General features: G+C 40.4%; 2 protein-coding genes across 3 annotated transcripts in view; one reads left to right on the forward strand and one right to left on the reverse strand.

Moving 5' to 3' along the window:
- Nucleotides 1-708, reverse strand: part of Tceanc2 (transcription elongation factor A N-terminal and central domain containing 2) — a 37299-nt gene extending 36591 nt beyond the window's left edge. The window contains exon 1 of the mRNA XM_055628958.1: nt 392-708. Within this exon, the coding sequence (XP_055484933.1) occupies nt 392-649 (258 nt within the window). The 5' untranslated portion in view covers nt 650-708. The remainder of the gene's footprint in view (nt 1-391) is intronic.
- On the forward strand, nt 139-21953 carry Tmem59 (transmembrane protein 59). 2 transcript variants are annotated; one of them, XM_055628956.1, is made up of 9 exons: nt 139-397; nt 6682-6787; nt 9184-9278; nt 11972-12124; nt 14240-14321; nt 15136-15217; nt 18479-18587; nt 21304-21432; nt 21736-21953. In XM_055628956.1, the coding sequence occupies exons 1-9, from the start codon at nt 209-211 to the stop codon at nt 21751-21753; spliced, it is 963 nt and encodes a 320-aa protein (XP_055484931.1). In that variant the 5' UTR covers nt 139-208; the 3' UTR covers nt 21754-21953. The 2 variants fall into 2 exon arrangements, with proteins under 2 accessions (XP_055484931.1, XP_055484930.1); XM_055628955.1 differs by having other exon boundaries at nt 140-397; nt 21304-21953.
- The last annotated feature ends 33 nt before the right edge of the window (nt 21954-21986 follow it).

Raw genomic sequence — 21986 nt, forward strand, 5'->3', positions numbered from 1 at the left:
CCGCGCCCGGCACCGAGATGGTTGGCCCGGTCGGCAGGCCCGCCCACGAGAGGTTATCCGTCGCCTGGGCGGGCCGGGGCGGGGCCGTGGAGCTCTCGGAGGCGGAAGCGCCGGCCGGAGGGGCGGGGAAAGGGGCTGGCCCGGAAGAGGGAGAAACCCTGAAAAGAAAACAGCAACAAGCCCAGCCGCTGTGACAGAGAGGAACAAGATGGCGGCGCCAAAGGGGAAGCTTTGGGTCCAGGCCCAGCTGGGGCTCCCGCCGCTGCTGCTGCTGACCATGGCGCTGGCCGGAGGCTCGGGGACTGCAGCGGCCGAAGCGTTTGACTCGGTCCTGGGGGACACGGCGTCCTGTCACCGGGCCTGTCAGCTGACCTACCCCTTGCACACCTACCCCAAGGTAAGTAGGGCCCGTCTCTGCCGAGCTCCCCTCATCCCTCGCTGCCCATCTCGCGGCGTCCCACGGCGCTGTCAGCCCGAGGACCCTGGTGGCGAATGTGCGCTTCAGCTGCTCTCCACCCCCCTCGGTGAGGCTGCGGTTTGCCTCCCGGCTCCTGCCTGCACCCGGGTCCTGTAATTGCCGGAAGTTTGTGCTGCAGGACTCCGTGATAGGCTGGAGGGGGACACAAAGATGAGAAACAGGCGAGCCCATGGGAGCCTGCGGCGCCGCTAGGGAGGGTTGCGCTTGCCGGGGCTCGGCTGAAGATGGATGCGTGGTCCTGACCTGCTAGCAGCGCGGGGGTGGGGACGGAGGGGCGGGTGCACGCCTGCACGAAACGTTGACTGCAGCTCGTGTTTATGGGTCCGTCCCGGGAGTGGGACGAGCTGACGGTTCCTCGGCGCCCTGAAGTGTGAAGCCGGCCTCGGTACTTGTGAGAGGGGCACTAGAAAGGAGGACTTCCCGTCTGGGTTGAGTGACTGTGGGCCAGACTGCCTTGCTGCCTTCGTGGGGCAAGCAGTAAGGGTTCTGCCTTCAAAAGAGATGAAGTAAGACAAACGTCGTCACTCAGTGCAGAAGATAAGGGATCCGTGGAGCGGTTCAAGCACTTCCGCGGCCCCCACGGAAGATGCACACTGTGTAGCTAGAAGAGGGCCGGATTCCTACCCCCGGCCCTCTCCGCAGCCGCCGCCTAGCCTTTAATTCTGCCTCCTTAAGTTGTTTTTCAGTTTCTTGTGGATTCTGTTTACTCAACATTCTAAATTGCTTGGTGTCCCCACACACACCCCTTTCCCATCTATAATTAGGGTTTATAGTTCTCCCCACCTTGCTTTGTAAGCGCTTTCACTGATGCTGGTGTTTTTTTATCTTTGTTTTCTTTGGTCTTCTGTATGCTATTTGCTTAACCATTGTGGCTGTCCCTCTTTGCTTTCTTCGGCTACAAAGTGGCCAGAATGTCAGTTCCGGTTTCTTTAGAGTGTTTCGTATTGACAAGTGCTCTCGTGTCTTTTGTAGGAAGAATTGTAAATTCTGTACCTTCCAAAAATGTGTTTCTTTTACATACCTGAGAGTCATCAGTTACAAACAAAACATAAAAGGCTCCACAAAATTATTGTGGGACTAGCCTTAAATTTTCTAAGTCAGAACTTAATAAATAATTGAAAGAACCGAAGAGCTGGGCATAGTAATGGATACCTGTAATTACAGCCTCCAGGAGGCTGAGGTCAGAGGATCAAGAGTTTAAGGCCTGCCCTGGGTCAGTCTTGGGGAGGGAGGATTCTGACTTCAGGCTTCAGTCAATAAAGCTCACATCATTAAAAGGCTTCTACAAGAAAGTTCATCAATACTGATTGGCCTAGAATTAGGCTGAGATTTGCTTTATGTTATATTAGTGTTTGGTTCCCTCTTTTTAAGATTTTTCCAGCAAATTTGTACATAATTTGAAAGATATATCTACCAGCAATATTTGGCTATTTCTTGAATGTGTTTGTTGTTTGTTTTTGAGACAGGATTTCCCTATAGTTTAGGTTGGTTGTTTTTTCTCAGTCTTCCTGCCTCAGGTTCCCCAGTGCTATTGGTGTTACAGATAAACATCACCACATCGGAAGGCTTAGATATTTTTATAATAGTCACTAGTTTCTAATGGTTGATGTGATATTGATAAGTCATTTTCAGTCATTTATTAATGCTGTTCTTAACCAGAACTCCAAATCATTGGCTCCTGACTTAAATTTATTTTGTTTTTGACACAGGATCTCAAGTTGGCCTAGAACTCCTGGCAACCCTCCTGCCTCATCCTCCAAATTCTGAGATCAGATGAATATTTGGGAGTTTTTATTTGAGACAATATCTTGACATCCAGCTCAAGATGGCTCCCATGTGACTCCATATTCTCTTACCTCTGTCTCCTAAATGCCAAGGGCTGAGATTATAGGCCAATCCACCACACCCAGCTCAAATTTACTCTTTTTATGGGTGTGGTAGGACTTGGGAGACAGAGACAGGAAGATCTCTTGAGTTTGAGGGCAGTCTGGTCTATAGGGCTACACAGAGAACCCCGTCTCAAAAAAAAAACAAACAAAAAAGAAGGGGTGTCTACATCTTCCTGAAGATCCTATAAATAAGAAGTGGTGGAGTAGAAATTGAGTCTTGAAGCTGGCCACTGTATGCTGTGGCACCACATAATGAAGTTGCGCTAAGAACACTTACCTCACTGGTTTCCAGAGGCCCTCACTGAGTTATTGTGCATTGCATTGCAGGGTAAAAGCAGAAAGTTATAAGAAAACAAACATTCAAAAATCTCACATTGCCTCTCTTGATACTGTAACTGGCAGGTAGAAATCTCATTTTAATGGCTATAATTATTTATTGTAAGGACATAGAATTTGTTCTCAAAAGGTCCAGCTGTGTGATGTCTGGGTTCATTGTAAGGAACATAAGACGTCAAAACAAAACTAAAGTCAGTGCAGTCAGTTTTTACAGGGTATGCACTTCCAAATCATGTGAGCCAGTAGCCCATTCTGGCTCCACTGTTAACTAGCCAGACATGAAGGAAGAAACAGTGCTGATCCTGCTGATCAGTTAATTTCTTAGAATTTCATTTTGTGAACTGTAGGAAAACCACATACTTGCAGAGCTAGTGAGAAGATTGAAGATAATTTCATGCTTTTAGAGCAATGCTTAACACAGCCATAGGTAGCTGTTTCTTCTCATACTATGCAGTCAGGTTTGTGCATACTTGAATTGTACTCCTTAGGAAGAATTCTCAAAACCGGACATGTAGCTTGTGCTGATAAGCCCAGCACTTGGGAAGCTGAGTTAGGAGGATTGCTGTGAGTTTGAGGCCAGCCTGGGCTACAAACAAAGTAAGCCAAAAGCAAGGAAGAATAGGTAGATTGACTTAGTTCAGTTTCCTAAAGGTAAGAAAATATATATGGAAGCAATGCAGGTAGTGTTGTCGTTAAAGGGCCTTTAGTTACGTAGCTGATACTCATTGTGACAGGAGGCACTCTTTCCTTGTGTTTTATTTTCTAGAAGCTTGCCAATCACTTGGGATACATAAAAGCATGAAATGTTTATCATATTTGAGTTTATGTTCTGTAGAATACACAATACTTGAACTAAGGATATGATTCTTTGCTTTGAATAAAAGATTTTTTTTTAATTTCATGTGTATGAGTGTTTAGGCTGCATATTTGTACACGCTTTGAGTTGCAGTGCTGACAAAAACCAAAGAGGGTATGGATCCCTTGGAATTAGGTACAGACAGTTGTGAGCTGCCATATGGACGCTAGGAGCTGAGCCTGGGTCCCTGGAAGAGCAGCCAGTGCTCCTAACTGCTAAGCTATCTCTCCAGCCTACTCTTTATGGGTGTATAATACATTAAGTGTTAACTCGGCCTGTCACATTGTGGGTGTTTATTAACTATATTATTAATGTAGTATCTATCAGTGCAGCATCATGTGGATTTATAGGCCTCCTAGTATGCCTAAAGGACACTGAGAATCAGAGAAATTAGTAACTTGCCCACGGCTCTACAGAATAAGTATAAAGGCTAAGCTTTCAGGGCTGAATCTTGACCCACTGGGTTCTTCAGCATGCCATATGGTTCTCTGACTTTGGTTCTGGGTGGTCTATTGGGGTTGGTTTAACTCCCATCTGAGTGGGGTGTATTGGCACATGTGAGCAGTCCCAATGTTCAGAGCTGACTGATGGGGATTAAGAGTTCCAGGCCAGCTTGGGATACAGAGCAAGCATATCTGAGAATAAAATGTCATCTGGTACAGTCATGGTAATGAACTCATTCTTCCTGCTTCCTGTGGGCAGCATAAGGAAATGTGTGTGTTCCAAAAACAGGAGAGTTCTTAGCTGTGTTGCAAAGTGTAAACTGTAACTGTTGATCATGTATGAAATGTAGTTTTTACCTTAGCAATGAAGACAGTTAGAACCAGGATCACAAAATGTGCCCCTTCAAAGTTGTGTAATAAAACTTCACGTTAGACTTACAGGTGTTTCTTCATATAGGTTATTGCTGCTACATTAGCTTTACTAATTATTCTTCTGAAAAGAAGTCCACACTATATTTGGGTGCCAAGTAGTAATGGGACTCTCAGATTGCCAGCTCTGGGATAATGACCCAGAGACCATTTATTCATTTTGAAAGTTTGTCCTTAGCTTAGGCTTGTTCCCAACCAGCTCTTATCTTAATTAACCCATTTATATTAATCTGTGTTCTGCCACGTGGCCCGCTGCCTCTCAATCTTAGTTCTAGCACTGTTTCTTCCTTCATGTCTGGCTGGTGACTCCTTTCCTGATTCTTCCCCAAAGTTCCTATCTCTGCTGCAAATCCTGCCTCCCTTTCCTGCTTTTGCTGTTGGCCGTTTAGCTCTTTACTAAACTAATTAGAAGGTGTTAGAGAGAGTGTTTATAAAATATGATGCAGCCAAAGACTGATAATGCAAAGTCTGTCCTGTTCTCAGCTCTCTGCTGGTACAGAAATCAGCATTTGAATAATACAAAGACATTTTTATACAGTGCACAAAAGGATCACCCCAACAGCCCACTGCTGTCTTCCACAGTTGCTAACTGGAATATGCACATTTCCTCATTAGATGCCTTCTAGTTTGTGCATAGTAGATCACACAGAAGTTATAGGGCTTTCTTATATACACTAGTTTGTTTAAAGTACTGTATTCATCAAAGGAAAGAAAAGCTTATTGATCTCATTGTTTATAGTCTCATTATAAAGTTACGATTTTCTAAGTGTAAAGAACTATCCTACGGAGGCAAAAATCCTATTTTGATTTTCCCACATAGCTCTAAATGCTAATGTAATTTTTATTGTCTACTTTAAGACATTTATAAAAAATAAAAATTATGATTATTACAACTTATATTTATTAATCACCTCATATGTCATACACACTTTGGTAAGATTAACAGTCTCCCAGAATAGTATTGTCTTATTTCATGATGAGAAAACTTGAGATTTCAATAGGTAAAGTAACTAGTACCTCTTTTTTGTTTTTTAACCAGAAAAATTGATTCTGGTCTAGCTGATTGCAGTAACTGTTCGTATTCTCAGTTAAAGTAAGCCAATTAAAAAATAAAATAAAAACCCTTAGGGCTGGAGGATGGCTCAGCTGTTAAGAGCACTTATTGCTCTTGCAGAAGACCTAGGTTGTGTAACTATGGGGCAGCTCACAAGCTCCTGTTAACTCCAGTACCAGAGTTCTGATGGCCTCTTCTGGCCTTCCCACACTCCTGCATGCACATAGTACACATGGACTCACATGGACTCACACACACAAACACACACACACACACATGAACACACAAATTTTTAAAAAAACAACTTTTAAACATATAAAAATTCTTATGTATAGATAACCTCACTCCATAGTTGTTCTAACATTTGTTTTACTGGTGCTGTATGAAGCTGGCCTGATACTTTTGCTAATGAGCTGATGGTTATGCCTTTGGATGTAGCAAAAGCATGCCAGTGACCCCTGGGTCCTTTCTACTTTGTACAGGGTCCTCATTATTGTTATTTCTATTTCCAAAGATAGTTGTTATTTCTATTTTTCTACCTATAAGTTGTGGCCATAGAATACGCTAAAAAGGTGCTGTGTTTAGTCAGTAGGCTTTTTTCACTTTAAAATAAGGAAATAGACACTGGGGAATGTGGCTCATAAGGCTCTGGGTTCTCAGTCTCCAGCGTCACAAATGCCAGCTGTGATGGCCCAGGAAATCCCAGCATCCCAAAGGTAGAGACAGGAAAATCAAAAATACAAACTCAGGAGCTGAAAAAATTCCTCAGCAATTAAGAGCATTGGCTGCTTTACCAGAGAACCCATGTTCAATTCCTAGCATCCACATGGTGGCTCACAAGTGTTTGTAACTCTGGTTCCTCTTCTGGCCTCTGTGGGTACTGCATGTGGGTAATACACAGACATACTTGTAGGCAAAACATCCATATATTTAAAATAAAAATAAAATACTTCTTTAAAAACAAAAGTACAAAGTCATGGTTTATTGTATAGAGTTAGAAACTAGCCTAGTATGTGAGAGAGTGTGTCTGTCACCAAATAATTCAATTTAGGAGCTAAAACTTTTTTCCTTTTTTGTATAAAACTTACTGTATGGTTTAAAATAAACAGTAACTTTGCTTTCTTCTTCATCTTTTTCCAGCTGAAAGAATTTTTTTTTTTTTTTTTTGTAATCTTCTTTATTCTTGTTCTTCCCAGGAAGAGGAGTTATATGCGTGTCAGAGAGGTTGCAGACTGTTTTCAATTTGCCAGTTTGTGGATGATGGAATTGATTTAAATCGGACCAAATTGGAATGTGAATCTGGTAAGATACTCTGCTAATGACATCAGCTGTGCATACCATTGGGGCTTTCTTTGAGTTGAGTTATGCTTTTGATGTATTTTTCCTAGAAAATGACAGACATCCTGTTTATACTAGTCACCCACCATATTGTAATTATAAAATTAGGGTTTGAATAGATGCTGCTAAAATTGTCGTGGGCTTTAATCCATCTGCATTGAGACAGTGTTTAGTTTGTGCTGTGGAGAGGATTCCTTTGTTTAACCAGGCATTCTGTTTAGACAAATGCAGAGGTAATTACCCAACTCATAACTCACCACTACCTTTTCATGGGTGGTGTAATTTCCCTGAACCTTTCAGTCAGTCAGGCTAGTTGACATAGCTCCAAGATCTTTAACTGAATCAGGCCTTTGAGTCTGAAGCATTTGGTAGAGTATCCTTTATCAGTCCTGCCAGTGAAAATAACCAGAGGCTGTCACCAGTTAACCACTATTCTTACCTTTTGGTGAAAGAGATGAGTTTAATAAAAGAAACCTACAATCAGGACCGAATGAACATTTAACTTTGTCAAGAACTGCAATGGAATCTTGTCCTTTTTAATTTTATTGTTATTTTTCTTTAGTGTACTTAGTGTAGCAGGACACACCTTGCCCCGATATGACTCTCGCACACTATTCAGTGATATTGTGACCTAATTTTTATGGCTCAGGCTGCTCACTGGCCAACTTTAGTACCATGCTCAGTTTATCTAGAGCCCCCAAGAAGTATGTTACAGGTACTTATCTGAGTTGAGAAGAAAATAAAATGGCTACAGTGGTGAAATGTTACATCACAAGAAAGATGTGGCCAGTGACCTAAAGGAAGTGAGTGTATCTGATAGAGCCCATTTCAGTTTCTTCTGTATTGGGAGTGCTGAGGATCAAACTCAGGACCTAGTGTATGCTGGGCCAGTGTTGTGCCACTGAACTATAGCTCTACTTCAGCCTTTAAAACTCCTTATTATAGAACACTTGCTGGTTCCATTTTCTTAGAATTCAACATAATTGCTTTATTCCCATCCCTCCTCACCCCTTGCTTTGTTGATATCTTTGTTTCTCAAATGGCTGAGCCCAAATATTTAAATAAATAACTAACATACATTGTTTTGTTCAAGCTCTTAAATTAGGTGGTGTTTTTTCCATATCAGACTTATAGAAATCAAACTGGGCCTAGTAGCACAGGTTTGTAATACCAGTTATTTGGGAGGCTGAGGCAGGAAGGTTCAAGGCTTTGTCTGGGTTACAGAGTTAGTTTACAGCCAATCTGGGCAACTTGGGGAGACTTTGTCTCAAAAGATAAGAACTAGAGATAGCTCAGTGGTTGAATACTTGTCTAGTTCATATAAGGCCTAGAAAAATCAGTGGTCAGATGTTTAGCCTGTCAGCCCAGGTTAGGGGGCTATAGCCAGTAAATGATGGGTTTCAACTTTCAGTGGCATCTCCCAGACATCAGACCAGCTCTGCCCACTCCATAGCCTTTAGCTGTGAGGAATCCTTATGAAAATGGCTTCAGATAGCCAGAGTCCAGGTATGAAATGATGGGCTTGTTTGCAAGATGTTGAGCTTGTAGAAGAGAGATGAAAGAGTTCCACTAAAGAATTTCCTGCTATTCCCAAGTTTGGGAATTCATGGATGTGAAATACTGGTGTGTCTTTGTATCTTTACATCATTAGGTAAAGGGATCCTATAACATCCCTTTCTTCTGCAGCCTTCCTCTTTACTGCCCTTCTCCTCTTTATTTCTTTTTTTTAATTAAATTTTTATTTTTTTATATTAGTTACAGTTTATTTACTTTGTATCCCAGCTGTAGCCCCCTCCCTCATTCCCTCTCAATCTCACCTTCCCTCCCTTATCTCCTCCCTGCCCCTCTCTAAGTCCACTGTTAGGGGAGGTCCTCTGACCCTAGCTTATCAGGTCTCTTCAGGACTGGCTGCAGTATCCTCCTTTGTGGCCTAGCAAGGCTGCTTCTCCTCGGAGGTAGGGAGGGGGTCAAAGAGCCAGCCATTGAGTTCATGTCAGTAACAGTTCCTGTTCCTCTTACTAGGGAACCCACTTGGATACTAAGCTGCCATGGGCTACATCCAGCAGGGGTTCTAGGTTATATCTATGTGTGGTCCTTGGTTGGAGAATCAGTTTCAGAAAAGACCCCTGTGCTCTGATATATTTGGTCCTTGTGGAGCTCCTGTCCTCTCCAGGTCATACTAACTCCCCCTTCTTTCATATGATTCCCTGCACTCTGCCCTAGGTTTGGTTATGAGTCTCAGCATCTGCTTTGATACACTGCTAGGTAGAGTCTTTCAGAGGCCCTCTGTGGTAGGCTCCTGTCCTGTTTGTTTTCTACTCCTTCTCCTCTTTCTAAGAATTTGCATTTTTCTTTTTCAGCATGCACAGAAGCATATTCCCAATCTGATGAGCAATATGCTTGCCATCTTGGCTGCCAGGATCAGTTGCCATTTGCTGAATTGAGACAAGAACAAGTAAGAGAGAATACTGCCTTTCTCAGCTGCCTGCTTCTGTGCTTAGACTTGCGTTATGTGACATGGCTATTGTCAGTGTGATCTCGTTTTACTGTTAGCTTTTATCCTTATTTTGCATCTATCAAAACTATGCTTGCAGATGTTAATGGAATGCTTTCTTAAAATGCATTCATAATCCTATTTTGTTTTTCATTTCACAGCCCAGTAAGATAATCTCTAGTTCACATGTGAAAAAAAAAAAAAAAGTTTTGGCTAGGAGAAATTGATACTTGTGTCTCTTTCTCCATCCCTTTTGCCTCTCTCTGCATTGAGTCAGAGCAGCATCATTTGTCAACTGTGTTGCTCAGTTAACTTCTAGACTGTCTGTGCATTTTAACTCTTTTTAGCTCTTCCCTTTCTACTGGGTGGAGATAGCGTTCTTTCTAAATGGAGCCCTTCTCATCCTTCTCTTACATAATCCAGTAATTCCCAATTACATATAGGTTTGAGTACAAACTGTTCTTACACTTTAGCTCCTGAGACCTTCTACAGTGTCAGCTCTGAAAGTTCTTTACTCCTCGTGAACTGTATTCTGGGGAGAGGATCTTAATTTGTATTTCTATCTTTTTGTTTGTTAAGGTTTTTGAGACAGGGTTTCTCTGTGTAACAGCTCTGGCTATTCTAGAACTCACTTTGTAGACAAGGCTGTCCTCAAACTCACAGAGATCCACCTGGCTCTGCCTTTGGAGTGCTGGGATTAAAGCTGTGTACAACACACTTGGCCAGATTTTAATTTTTAGGAAAAAAAAAAGTTGTTAATTTTTAGACAGTAATTTTTCAGTAATTTTCAAAATTGAAACATTAGCTCTCCGTCCACTACACAGCCAGGGTTATTCATACTGAAGTGTTTTATATGTATACAAAGATATGCAAAAATATTTCTGTTAACCTAAGAGGTTTTCTTTCACTATATCATATTCCATGTGGATGTATCATGACACAAGATCTCACATAGCCTAGCTCGGCCTTGAACTTGGTAAGTAGCTCAGGGGGACTTGAAGTTCCTGATTCTCTCTCCCTTGATTTTAGGGTTGAGTTATCGCACCCAACTAAAGCAGTCTCTTATTTGTGAACATGAAGGTGCCTTCTAATATTTTTCTTTTATAAGTATTATATATTTTATACATTTTTAATATACCTATAAAATAAGAACATGAATTGAAAAATAAAAAATAAAAAAAAAGAACATGAATTGATAGAATTGATAAAGTTTCTACAATTTTAAGAAATAGAACAAAATTGCCCTCCATGGAATTTGTACAGATTTTTTAATTGGACAAATAATTCACATATTATTAAAAAAAAAAATCCACACTTCTTCAGTGAATTTTAGTATAAATCACAGTTGCACAACCATTGTCACTGTCTAATTCCATGCATTCCTATCACCTCAAAATGAGATCTCATACCCATTAGTAATCATTTTTCTTCTAATTTGTGTTTTCTTAAGTAATATTAAACATATTTCAAATGTTGAGGGACCATTAAACAACTTAGTTCTTTAACTTCCCATTATCTTGGTTATATATGTAGAACAGTTGATTTTTATAATCTCGTGTGGCACTTTCTGTTTCTGCTCTGGTTCCCCAGGAACAGGACTCGGCCTCTGGGGAAGGTTGATTTTCTCTGTGAAATCCAACTCCCCTCACCCCAGCTTGTAGTACGCTCCTCTCCTTTGATAAGCATGCTCCCTGTATTAATCCCTTTCTTATAGAAAGTGTCCGCTAAACACAAATGTACACTGATGATTAAAATAGATTAGCATGTAGGCATAAGATGCTCAGCTTTCAGGATGCTAAGCCTGGAGAATTAGAAGTGTGAGGTTAGCCTAGACTACATGGCAGTGCCCTATCTCAAAAATAAAAACAAACACCTGATTTCTGGTCTTTTAAAACCTATAACCTCCGTAAATACTTGTGGAGTGGATTTGTGATGGTTTTCATAGTTATTACATGGGAAAGCTGGGTGTTGGATGCAGATTTTCTTGTTCTAAAGGCTTCTCTTTGCATTGTAATAGCTCTTGATGATGTCTCTCCTGACATCAAGTCAAAGTGTTCTAAGCAGTCTGCATCCCAAACTTGTGTTCTGGGGTCAGTGCTATCTAGTAAGCTAAGTCAGAATTGGGGTAGATCAAGACGATAACAGCTGGTATTAAAATCTTGTCAATAGAACCCATTACATATATTAATACCACAAAAAATACCCCTGAGCATTTCTCTTTATTTTCTGCATACATTTTTTCTTTTGATGTTTATTAAGTCATGATTTCTCCTATTTGGGGAAGTTAACGATAAGAATGATATGATTTGTTCTTTCCCATTCAAATCTGTCATTTGGTGGTCCTTATTTAATGAGCTCTTAAGAGTTCCCATGTTTGGGGGCTTGACTCAAAGCCTTTTAAGACTGATAGAAGTCATGGGTTGTGTATGAAGGTGTTTGATGGTGGTTTTGAGTAGCCTGGGATGTTAGCTTTACCATAGTTAATTTGCATCAGCAACAGAGTTTAGTCTAATGCTGATGATGGCAACTGTTGGTGTAATTATCTGTAACCTCTCCAGTAAGATTCAAGTCATCTTCATTATGTTGTTCTCTTGCATACATGTACTTAAATAATGCATTTCTTACTACTTAAAAGGTTTTGTTTGTTTGTTTAGCTCATGTCCCTGATGCCAAGAATGCATCTCCTTTTCCCTCTAACTCTGGTGAGATCGTTCTGGAGTGACATGATGGACTCTGCACAGAGCTTCATAACCTCTTCATGGACTTTTTATCTTCAAGCCGATGATGGAAAAATAGTTATATTCCAGGTGACAACTGTGTCTCACACTTGACCCAAATACAGCAATAGTCAATGTACATTTCTTACCTGAGTGTTTTGGCGTAGAATCATGTAATCAATCACTTAAGTACTTTGTCAGATAGCGCTGCTTAACTGGCCTTCATGGAAACATTGAGCAGCAGGACACAGTGTAATTACCTTGAAAGCCTTACCTCAAGCTCAGTGGATATTTGGTCCTCTTGGTTTTATAGTGACTAAATTGATTAAGTAAGAAATTTAGATGAGAAGATAAGAATTATATAGTTATAATTGTCTAATAATTGACTGTGTGATAAGATGTTACTAGGTGCTAATCTAGAAAATTACATACAGTTATCTTAGAGTACCTGTGAGGGATTGTTCCAGGCTTCTGAGGATGCCAGTATTTGGAGATACTCAATTTCCTGATATAAAATGACATTGCATTTGCATATAACCTACAAATTCCCTCCCTCTAGTTATGAGTCATTTAACAATGTAGTGTTCTTAAACTGAGCTGGCCACAGAATTGCTCGGTGGAAATGTTATTACAGCATTACTGTCGAGGATCCGGCCAGTTACTGAGAGGTCATGCAGTGTGGGACTTGACTTTACATCAGTACTGATCGCTTATGATACCTAACACAGTGTGAAATCTGCACAAATACCTGTTATCCTGCAGGTGTAATAACAGGGAGCTGCCTGTGCATACTCAGTACAGGTTCTCCCCATGGTGATTGCATTGTGGCTATGAGTTGCATGGGTTCTATGTCCATGCAATTCATAGCCACGATCCAGTCACCATGGGGAGAACCCATGGATAGTCTGCTGTGGTGGACAGCGCCTGTAACCCCACACTTGGGGAGGCAGAGGCAGGCGGATCACTGTGAGGCCAGCCTGGTCTACAGTTCTGATTCAGGAATTGAACTCAGGACCTCTGGAAGAGCAGTCCAGGATAGCCAAGGCTACACAAACCCTGTCTGAAAAAAAACCTGTGAATCTAGAGAACCGAAACTGTATCATCTGAAATCTTCAAACAGTTTCGGGAAGTTGTATTATCCCTGCTTATTGGTGAGGAAGCCGAGTATCCAGCTTGCTTAAAGTCATGCTATCAGTTTAAGTAGTTAGCAGAAACTCAGGGCACGTTAGCTTCCATGCCCATATGATACCCTAACATCCTATTTCCTTTAATTCAGTAAGTTCCTCGTATTTATCAGTCATCAGATTATATTGTGACACTGGCTTCCTCTCAAGAAGTAAGCCACAGCTTTTAATTATTCTTGCTAGTTGAATGGGTTACTGTGTGGCTACCTTGTGATTTTTAGCATTTTTCTGAGTGTGGGTCCTCTGCACTTAATTTAATGGTAAGAAAACACAAGCATTTTCTTTTTATTTATGCATAAGTTAATAACTCAAGAATAGAGTTTTTACTGACTCATCAGAGGATAAGAGGTTGTCTCTTTCCTTTTGAAAAACAAGTTATTGATTTTTTTTATATGTATATGAGTGCTCTGTCTTCATGTATACCCGCATGCCAAAAGAAGGCATCAGATCCCAGTCCAGATGGTTTTGATTCACCATGTGGCTGCTGGACATTGAACTCAGAAACTCTGGAAGAGCAACCAGTGCTCTTAACCTCTGAGCCATCTCTCCAACCTGAGAGGTTATCTCTTTCTCTCGTTTATGTCAACTCAATTGTAACTTGGATGGAGAAAGTCCTTTCCAGAGGCACAAAGATACCAGAGACACAAAGATATGAAGTGTAGAATGTTTGCCTGTAGTGTGCCAGCTGTTTAGAGTTAAAAGAATGGAATGTGTCAGATGAGAAAAGAGATAATTTGTGTAATATATATTTTGTTAAAATATATTATTATATTATAATCAGGATAACATAATATATATTTTGTTAAAAATTTAGGTAGGCTGCTTAATTATTTCTGATCAACTAAAATTGAGATTCATTTTCACAAGATATTAATATTAAAATATTATAATTAATGTGCTTTATCTGTTACTGCATTTTTTTGGCTTAAATGTTGTTAGTATAGATTTTGTATTCTAGAACTTGTTACTAAAAACAATGTCTAAGGTATAAATGATTTACTTGCTCTCATTACCATTTTAGTCTAAGCCAGAAATTCAGTATGCACCGCAGTTGGAGCAGGAGCCAACAAACTTGAGAGAATCGTCTTTAAGCAAAATGTCCTGTAAGTTTTATTTTAAGTAGATGGATAAACGTTAGCTGTCAGATCTGTTGTAATTGCCTACTCTGATTTCTAATTCACTGGGTCGTGTCTAATATATCTGGGGGCTTGCATTTCCAACAAGTTCCACATCCTTGTGATGCTGCTAGCAAGGGGACCGCCTGGACTGTCCTAAACATGATTTCAAAGCATGCTTTGAATATAAGCTAACAAAGCAGTGGTTTTTCACCCAATAAGCTGAATAGTGGCACTACCTTGAAAGTGTGAGTTCTCTATTCTCATTTATTTCCATTCTAGGTATGAATTTTAAATCATTGTACCATTAGACATCAGGCTAAAGCAGTTTACCTTTGAAAATGTACTAACTTATTTTACTTATTGATATAATTAACTTACTGATTTTATTGTTGAGTGGAAATGAATAAATAATACTAACATACACTCTTTTCATTCGAATATAATAAAACAAATTCTGTTACTCAAGTCCACATGTAGTTAAACAGAAAACATCATTATCAAAAACATTTGAGCCAGGCAGGAGAACACACACCTTTGATTCCAGCATTTGAGAGGCAAAGGCAGGCAAATGGCTGTGAGTTTGAGGTTACCTTGGGCTACAAAATAAACATTTGAAAGTGAGGCAGGAAATTCATAGTATGGTAGAATACTCATTTGATTTTTGATGTGTCAAAGACATTTTAACACGTAGAATGTGTCAGATTACACTCACAGAAATTACCTCCAGATGAACACATCTAGAAGAGAGAGAGACTCATTTTAGTGTATATATTCATATGCGTGTGCCTTCTTATTTCAGATCTGCAAATGAGAAACTCACAAGCACACAAGAGCTACCTTGAAGATGAGGAACGCGATGGCTTTTTAAGATGCCTATCTCTGTATGTATTTCTTCTTAATACACACAAAAGATAACGTCTTGTTTATGTCAGTCATTCTGTTCTGTTATTTTTAAATTAGTAGTTTAATAGTTAAAAAAAAAAAGACGTTTTCAACTTCCTTTCCCAACTTGTACTTTTGAATGATTAGTCTGATGAAGGTACTGTTTTTTAAACTGACACATATTTATACAAATGTATGAGGTATGCTGTGCTGTTTTCATACGTGTATGTATCATGTAATGATCAGACAGGATAATTAGCATGCGTATCTCCTTAGCTATCTATATTTCTTTGGAATCACATTGAAAATCCCCTCTCTGCCATTTTGAAGCAGCACATTACTGTTAAGTTAACTGTGGTCACGCTCCTACACAGTAGGACAGAAATCACTTTTCTCTCACTGTAACTTTATCTTTTAACCAGCCTCTTCTCCAGCCTCCTCTTCCTTCCACAGACCCCAAACAGAGCAGGTAGTACAAAGGCATTCTTGTTAGAATTCCTTGGTTTGTGCTAAGAAGTGTCTTACCCAAACATTTAAGTGAAGTTCCACTGTGGCCTGGAGATGACTTAGTAGTTAACACCAAGCCTGACAACCTAAGTTCAGTCCTAGGTAGGACCCACATGATGGAAGGAAAAAAATCAACATCCTCAGGGTGTCCTCTGACCTCCACACACTAAATTAAAAATAAATTAATTACTTAAGCTCGACTTTAAAGTATATCTGAATTATTTAAGGATTGGGTTTGTATCTGCATGGACAGATAAACAGTTAGAAGAGATATGTAAGAACAATACATTACGATGAGCAGGGGAGCCAGGTGTGGTGGTGCACACCTTTGATCCCAGCACTTGGGAGGCAGAGGCAGGCTGGTCTACAAATTCCAGAACAGCCAATGCTACACAGATCAACCCTGTCTTGAAAAACAAAAACAAAACAAAATAATAGCTAGGGGATGTCAGCTCTGTGCCAGGGATTCTTAGGGGGACAGGAGACAGGGGGACAGGAGTCATGGCTGCCTATGTCCTCCCTCCTAGGAAGGACTGTCAGGCATTCAGATGGAATGAAGAGGGTTTTAGCAAAGTGTATATGCTTCTGCGCATCATAAGAGTACCCATATGAGCCCTCTGTCTCCCCTCACCTCACAAAAAGAAAGGGAAGGGTAAAAGATAGTGGGCCAAGCATTTTATTTTCTACTTTGTTGTGCACTAGACTAAGCATTTTGAGAAAGCTGCAAGCCATTCTGTTTCACAGTACATTCTTCTAGTTGAGCTTGACACTACAGTGAAATATTTAAATCTATCTTGTATATGTGTGCATGTGTGGGAGTTGGTTTTCTGCTTCACTGTGTGAGTTCCAGGGATTGAACTCAAGTCATCAGGGCTTGGCAGCAAGCATCCTAACCAGCTGAGCCATCTCACTAAAGGCCTAACAATTTAGAAGTAATCTTTTGAATGTCTTACTTAGAAAATAACTTTCAACGAAAAGTTTATTCTCTAGAAGTTTCTGTGTACAAACATGAATTATTATATCCTATATTTGATATAGAGTATCAAGAAGAATCCTGTGTATAATAAATAAGTAAAGGGGTCGGGCTGGAGAGCTGTGAGCAGGAAATTATGGGGTCAGATTAAGGCAGTGGGCAGAGAAGCCAGGAGGTCATGGAGATGGTTGAGCATCTACAGGATCTACTTTGCTCTGCTGTGGAGGTTGAGGAAAAAGATTGACTTGAAGATAAGTCCCAGTTTTCTGTCTCTACTAATTGCTGCAGTGCAGATATCAGATCTGTCCTCCCTCATGAAAGTGAGTTCCTTAGGTCCAGGAAAGGACTGGACCGTGAAAGGAGAGTGAATGTTCTTTTATTAACAACATTTCTTACTCTGTTACCTTTTAAAAATTGGAATATTTAAAATTTAGCATCAAAGGAGAATTGTATGCTTTCTGGAAGTCTACTTCTTTTAAAGTAAACTTAAAAATACTTTATTTGTTTGAATATGGGTGAGCATGCCACAGAACACATATGCAGGTCAGAAGAAAAGTCTTTCTTTCACCATGTAGATTCCTGGGATCAGACTCAGCCCAGTCTCCAACAGCCCAATCTCTCTTTTATTGGGAGACAAAACAGCAGTGACAGGAATGCCATTTCCTTAGGCTGTGGCAAAAAGTGAATGGATTGTTGGTGATCTATAATATAGGTCCTTGGCCGTGAATGAAGATGTGAGAATTAAGAATTGCTCTCCTACCTTAAGATTTTTTTCTAATCATAAGGAAAATATAATGGTCACAAAATGCTTAATAATCCACTTACTTTACATCCTTGAAATGTTATAAGAAAACTGACTCCTGGGAGTTTGTTATGAATCCTTTCATAATTTACCTCAACTTGTAGGGGTATTTTTTTAAATGAGTAGCATTGCATTAACCTGTAAATTAAGAAACACTGTGTTCAATTTATAGGATACTTGCTTGCATTCTCTAATTTAGTAGTTAGAATGTATTCTTCAGGTTTGGTGGTCCAAACTTGCAATCCTAGCAAGGTAGGAAGATAGGAGATCCAGGCCAGCCTTATCACATACCGGATATGAGGCCTGGGCTACATGAAGCCTGTCTCAAAAGTAAATAAAAACAAAAATGGTCTTAATAGTAATTTGTTGGGAGTTAATTTTGGTTTTGTATATGTTTTTTTAAATAGAATCTTACTTTATAGCCTGGACTGTCCTAGAACTCACTATGTAGACCAGGCTGTCCTGGAACTCAAGAGATCCATTTGCCTCTGCCTTTCCTTCTCCTTCTCCCTCTGCCTCTGCCTCTGGGATCAAAGATTTGTGTCATCAAGCCCAGCAGTTTGAGGTAATTTTATATACACAGTAGGAAATATGTATGTCTGATTTCATCATTATTTGTTATTATTGTAAGAATTATGTAGTCATGCTACAGAAATTTTAGAAATAGAGGAAAGAGCATCAAGTCATCCTCATAAACTAGAGATAATATATCCTTGTAATAAATATGTATTATTAGGTAATTTGTTTTTGTTTTAGTTTTTCGAGACAGGGTTTCTCTGTGTAAAAAGCCCTGGCTGTCCTAGAGTCTCTTTGTAGACCAGGCTGTCCTGGAACTCACAGAGATCCACCTGCCTCTGCCTTCCAAAGTGCTAGGATTACAGGTGTGCGCCACTGAGACCAGGTTGTGTTGTTAAGTAATTTTAAGGACAGTGCATGAGTGTGTAGGGCAGTGTGACTGATTGTTGTGTTGTTTTACAGGAACTCTGGGTGGATTTTGACCACGACTCTTGTCCTCTCTGTGATGGTGTTGCTTTGGATCTGTTGTGCAGCTGTTGCTACAGCTGTGGAACAGTATGTTCCCCCTGAGGTAAATGTCATTTTAACCCTTGGGCTACTTGAAGCCAGAGCCAAGTGAATAACCATTTTAAGTGCCTTGTTTAACTAGAGAAATAACACCCTGCTAATAGAATGAGAGGTGTGATGGTTTTACTCAGGTGAGGTTGGCACATGTGAAAACCACAGGTTTGTAAGCCCGGACAGTGGCTCCCCTCTCTGTTGATGTATGTGTTGATTGGCTTGAGCACAGTGCCCTCTCTGCTTCTCTGAGACTGAAGAGAACTGCTGGCACCACTGTCGAAGCTGAAATGGTGAGAGACGACTGTGGAACCACTTAAAATTGTGAATCATTTGCTATAAATATTGTTTTAGAAACTTCGAAACCAGTCTTCGATTCTGAGTTCTTGTGTTCTGGTAGCTAACCTCAAAGAGATTATGACTTAGTTCCTTGGTAATTAAATTTAAACTGGCTTAACTGGCTCAAGAAACAATTGTTAAGGTAAAAGATGTTTGTTTAGAGAAAAAGCTGTAATTTGCGGATTCAACTTAGTTTTCAAGAAAAGAAAGTTATTTATATAATTAAATGTAGGATAATCTCTATTGACATCAAATCCAGCTGAAACAAGTGAGAGTTCTGTGTCCTCAAATACCATAGGAAAAAAGCAGTAAAGAAATGGAACAGAATGAGTAGTAAGCCATTGACATGATACAGCAGGTTAAGGTTCCTGGGAGGGTGCTGACTAGCTCCATGTCGTTCGTTCTTCAAGATTTGCAGACTTTTCTTGTATGTCAACCTAGTGACAAGCCATATTCTATTGCATGATTTTCCCCCTTGTTGTTTGCTTTTTGAAACAAGACCCAGGGCTAGCACTACAGGCCAGCACTGCCATCCCTGACCCTTTTATTTTAATTTTATCTGTACGGGTCTTTTGCCTGTATGTATATATGCATACCCTGTGTGTGCAGTGCCCACAGAGGCCAGAAGCCCGGATCCCCTGAAACTCCAGTTACAGATGCTTAGCCACCGGGTGAATGCTGGGAATCAAACCCAGATCCTCTGGAAGAGAAGCTAGTGCCTTTAACCACTGCATCATCTCTCCAGCCCCTGTGCCTGGCTCACATAGTGGGTCTTATTTTATTATATTAGTTTGCATATGAATAAGCAGCCTTAGAAAATCTAGGTAATGTTTCTCTGATTGCTTAGCTGCTAGCCTCCGCACGTGCTTTGACACTGGGAAGGTGGTCACCTCTTGATCAGGTGCTTGATGCTTTGCCCTCCTATAGCCTCACTTGATTGGGAAGTACTTGCTGAGGGAGACTCACATAGCAGTTCTTCCCATTCAGATAACTTTTTTTTAAAGATTTATTTATTGATTATGTATACAGTATTCTGCCTGTGTGTATGCCGACATGCCAGAAGAGGGCACCAGATCTCATTATAGATGGCTGTGAGCCACCATGTAGGTGCTAGGAATTGAACTCTGGACCTTTAGAAGAACAGCCAGTCCTCTTAACCTCTGAGCTGTCTCTCCAGGCCTCAGATAACTTTTTAAAGATGTGTTTTATGTGCTTGTGTGTGGGCCTGTGTAAGTTTATGTACACCATGTATGTAGGAGCCCATGGAGGCCAGCAGAGGGCAGAATTGGGTCCCTTGGAATTGGAGTACAGGTGGTTGTGAGTGGGCACTGGCTGTTGGGAGCTGACACTATGCAATAGCATTCTCTCTCAGCTGCTGAGTCATCTCTCCACCCCCTCAGATAACTTGATCTTTCTCTCTTGTTTGGACTGTATAATTCTGTGGCACATTTTTCTCTGCTTTTTTTCTAAGTTCTTTGGTAAACACTTCACGTAAATTGATTCAATTTTCTGCTTTCATTCTTTTATTTTACTCTCTTTTTTAAATTGCTTAATTTTACTTACATGTATGTGTGTGTGTGCCTCTTGTCCGCTTGTCTGTATGTACCGTGTGCATACAGGACCCACAGTAACCAAAAGAGAGCTCAGGTCTCCTGTTGGAGGTAAAGGCAGTTAGGAGCTGCCCAGTGTGGGTGCTGAGACCTGAATCCAAGAGCTGCAAATGTTCCTAACCAGTTTCCATCTCACCAGCTCCTGCTTTTTAGTGTCTTATTGAAAGTAACACACAAGGAATTGCATGTTTATGAAGCTCTTTCTACTAGTGTTAGAATGCTTCATCTATTCTGTGCTCTTAGAGATGGTTAACCAGAGGGTGTCACTTTCTTTGCATGACAGTCTAGACACCTGCAGCAAATCATTTCCCAGCAGAGGACCTGGTCACTTGACATTCATTAAAACTCCAGAACTAAGGTTCTTGATGTGGCCGTGTAAACTTCCCTTAAGCTGCAGCATATTTACCTGGTACTCATTTTTTCTCCTCTAAGGATTAAGATAGGACTTGTGGGAACACTCCCTCAGGCCGTGTGCAGGGGACCTAGCCTCATCCATAAACATGCTCCAGTCTCAAAGACATGAATAGAATTTTCAAACCAAATATCCATAGATTAATTGTGTGTTGCTTTTGTTTGTTTGTTTTGTTTTTTGTGTTTTAAGACTGTATCTTACTGGGTGGCCCTGGCTGCCCTGCAGCTTACATGGGCCTCCTTGTGCCTCCCAAGTGCCAGGAGTGTGCCACCATGCAGCTCTAGAGATTGAGTTGTTGCTTGGAAACTTAGTTGGAGAGATTCCTGAGCATCCAAATTAACGTGTGTGCTGATTTTTTTTTTTTTTAGAAGCTGAGTATCTATGGCGACTTGGAATTTATGAATGAACAGAAGCTGAGCAGATACCCAGCTCCTTCTCTTGTGGTTGTTAGATCTCAAACTGAAGATCACGAAGAAGCAGGGCCTCTGCCCACCAAGGTGAATCTTGCTCACTCAGACATCTAAGCTTTTGTAAAAGTGTTGTTGCCATTCCTCATAGAGCTTTTTAAAATGGTTTCATTGGATCTAGGCCTTAAGAAATCACTATGAAATGCAAATAAAGTTACCCAACTCAGTGAAGACTTTATTTGCTGTGACTTTACCTGTATTTTTCTAGTCACTTAAGATGGACATTGGGTTGTTTTTTTGTTTTGTTTTGTTTTGTTTTGTTTTTTGTTTTTTACTAATATCTGTAGCTACTTTGTTAGTTGCATTGGATTTTTTGGTTTTTTCCTCTCTTAGCCAAATTCTATGAGCTGATGATTGTCCCCCACCTCTGCCATGACACTGTCAGCCATGTCACTTAATAAGCTGAATACTTAGGATGTGATGCTTCTACCCGGAAATGGCCTCCAAACTGTACTCTGAAATATAGCAGAAAATGTTATTTAATGACACTACATTTTCAGTTGTATTGAACTGAAATCATTAAAATTTATTTGAATAATTATGTACTGAAACTCGAGTGTCAGATTTTCTTGCCCCCTCACCCT

This window comes from Psammomys obesus, unplaced genomic scaffold (genome assembly GCF_907164565.1).
Source record: "Psammomys obesus unplaced genomic scaffold, mPsaObe1.curated_primary_1811, whole genome shotgun sequence".
NCBI lineage: Eukaryota > Metazoa > Chordata > Mammalia > Rodentia > Muridae > Psammomys > Psammomys obesus.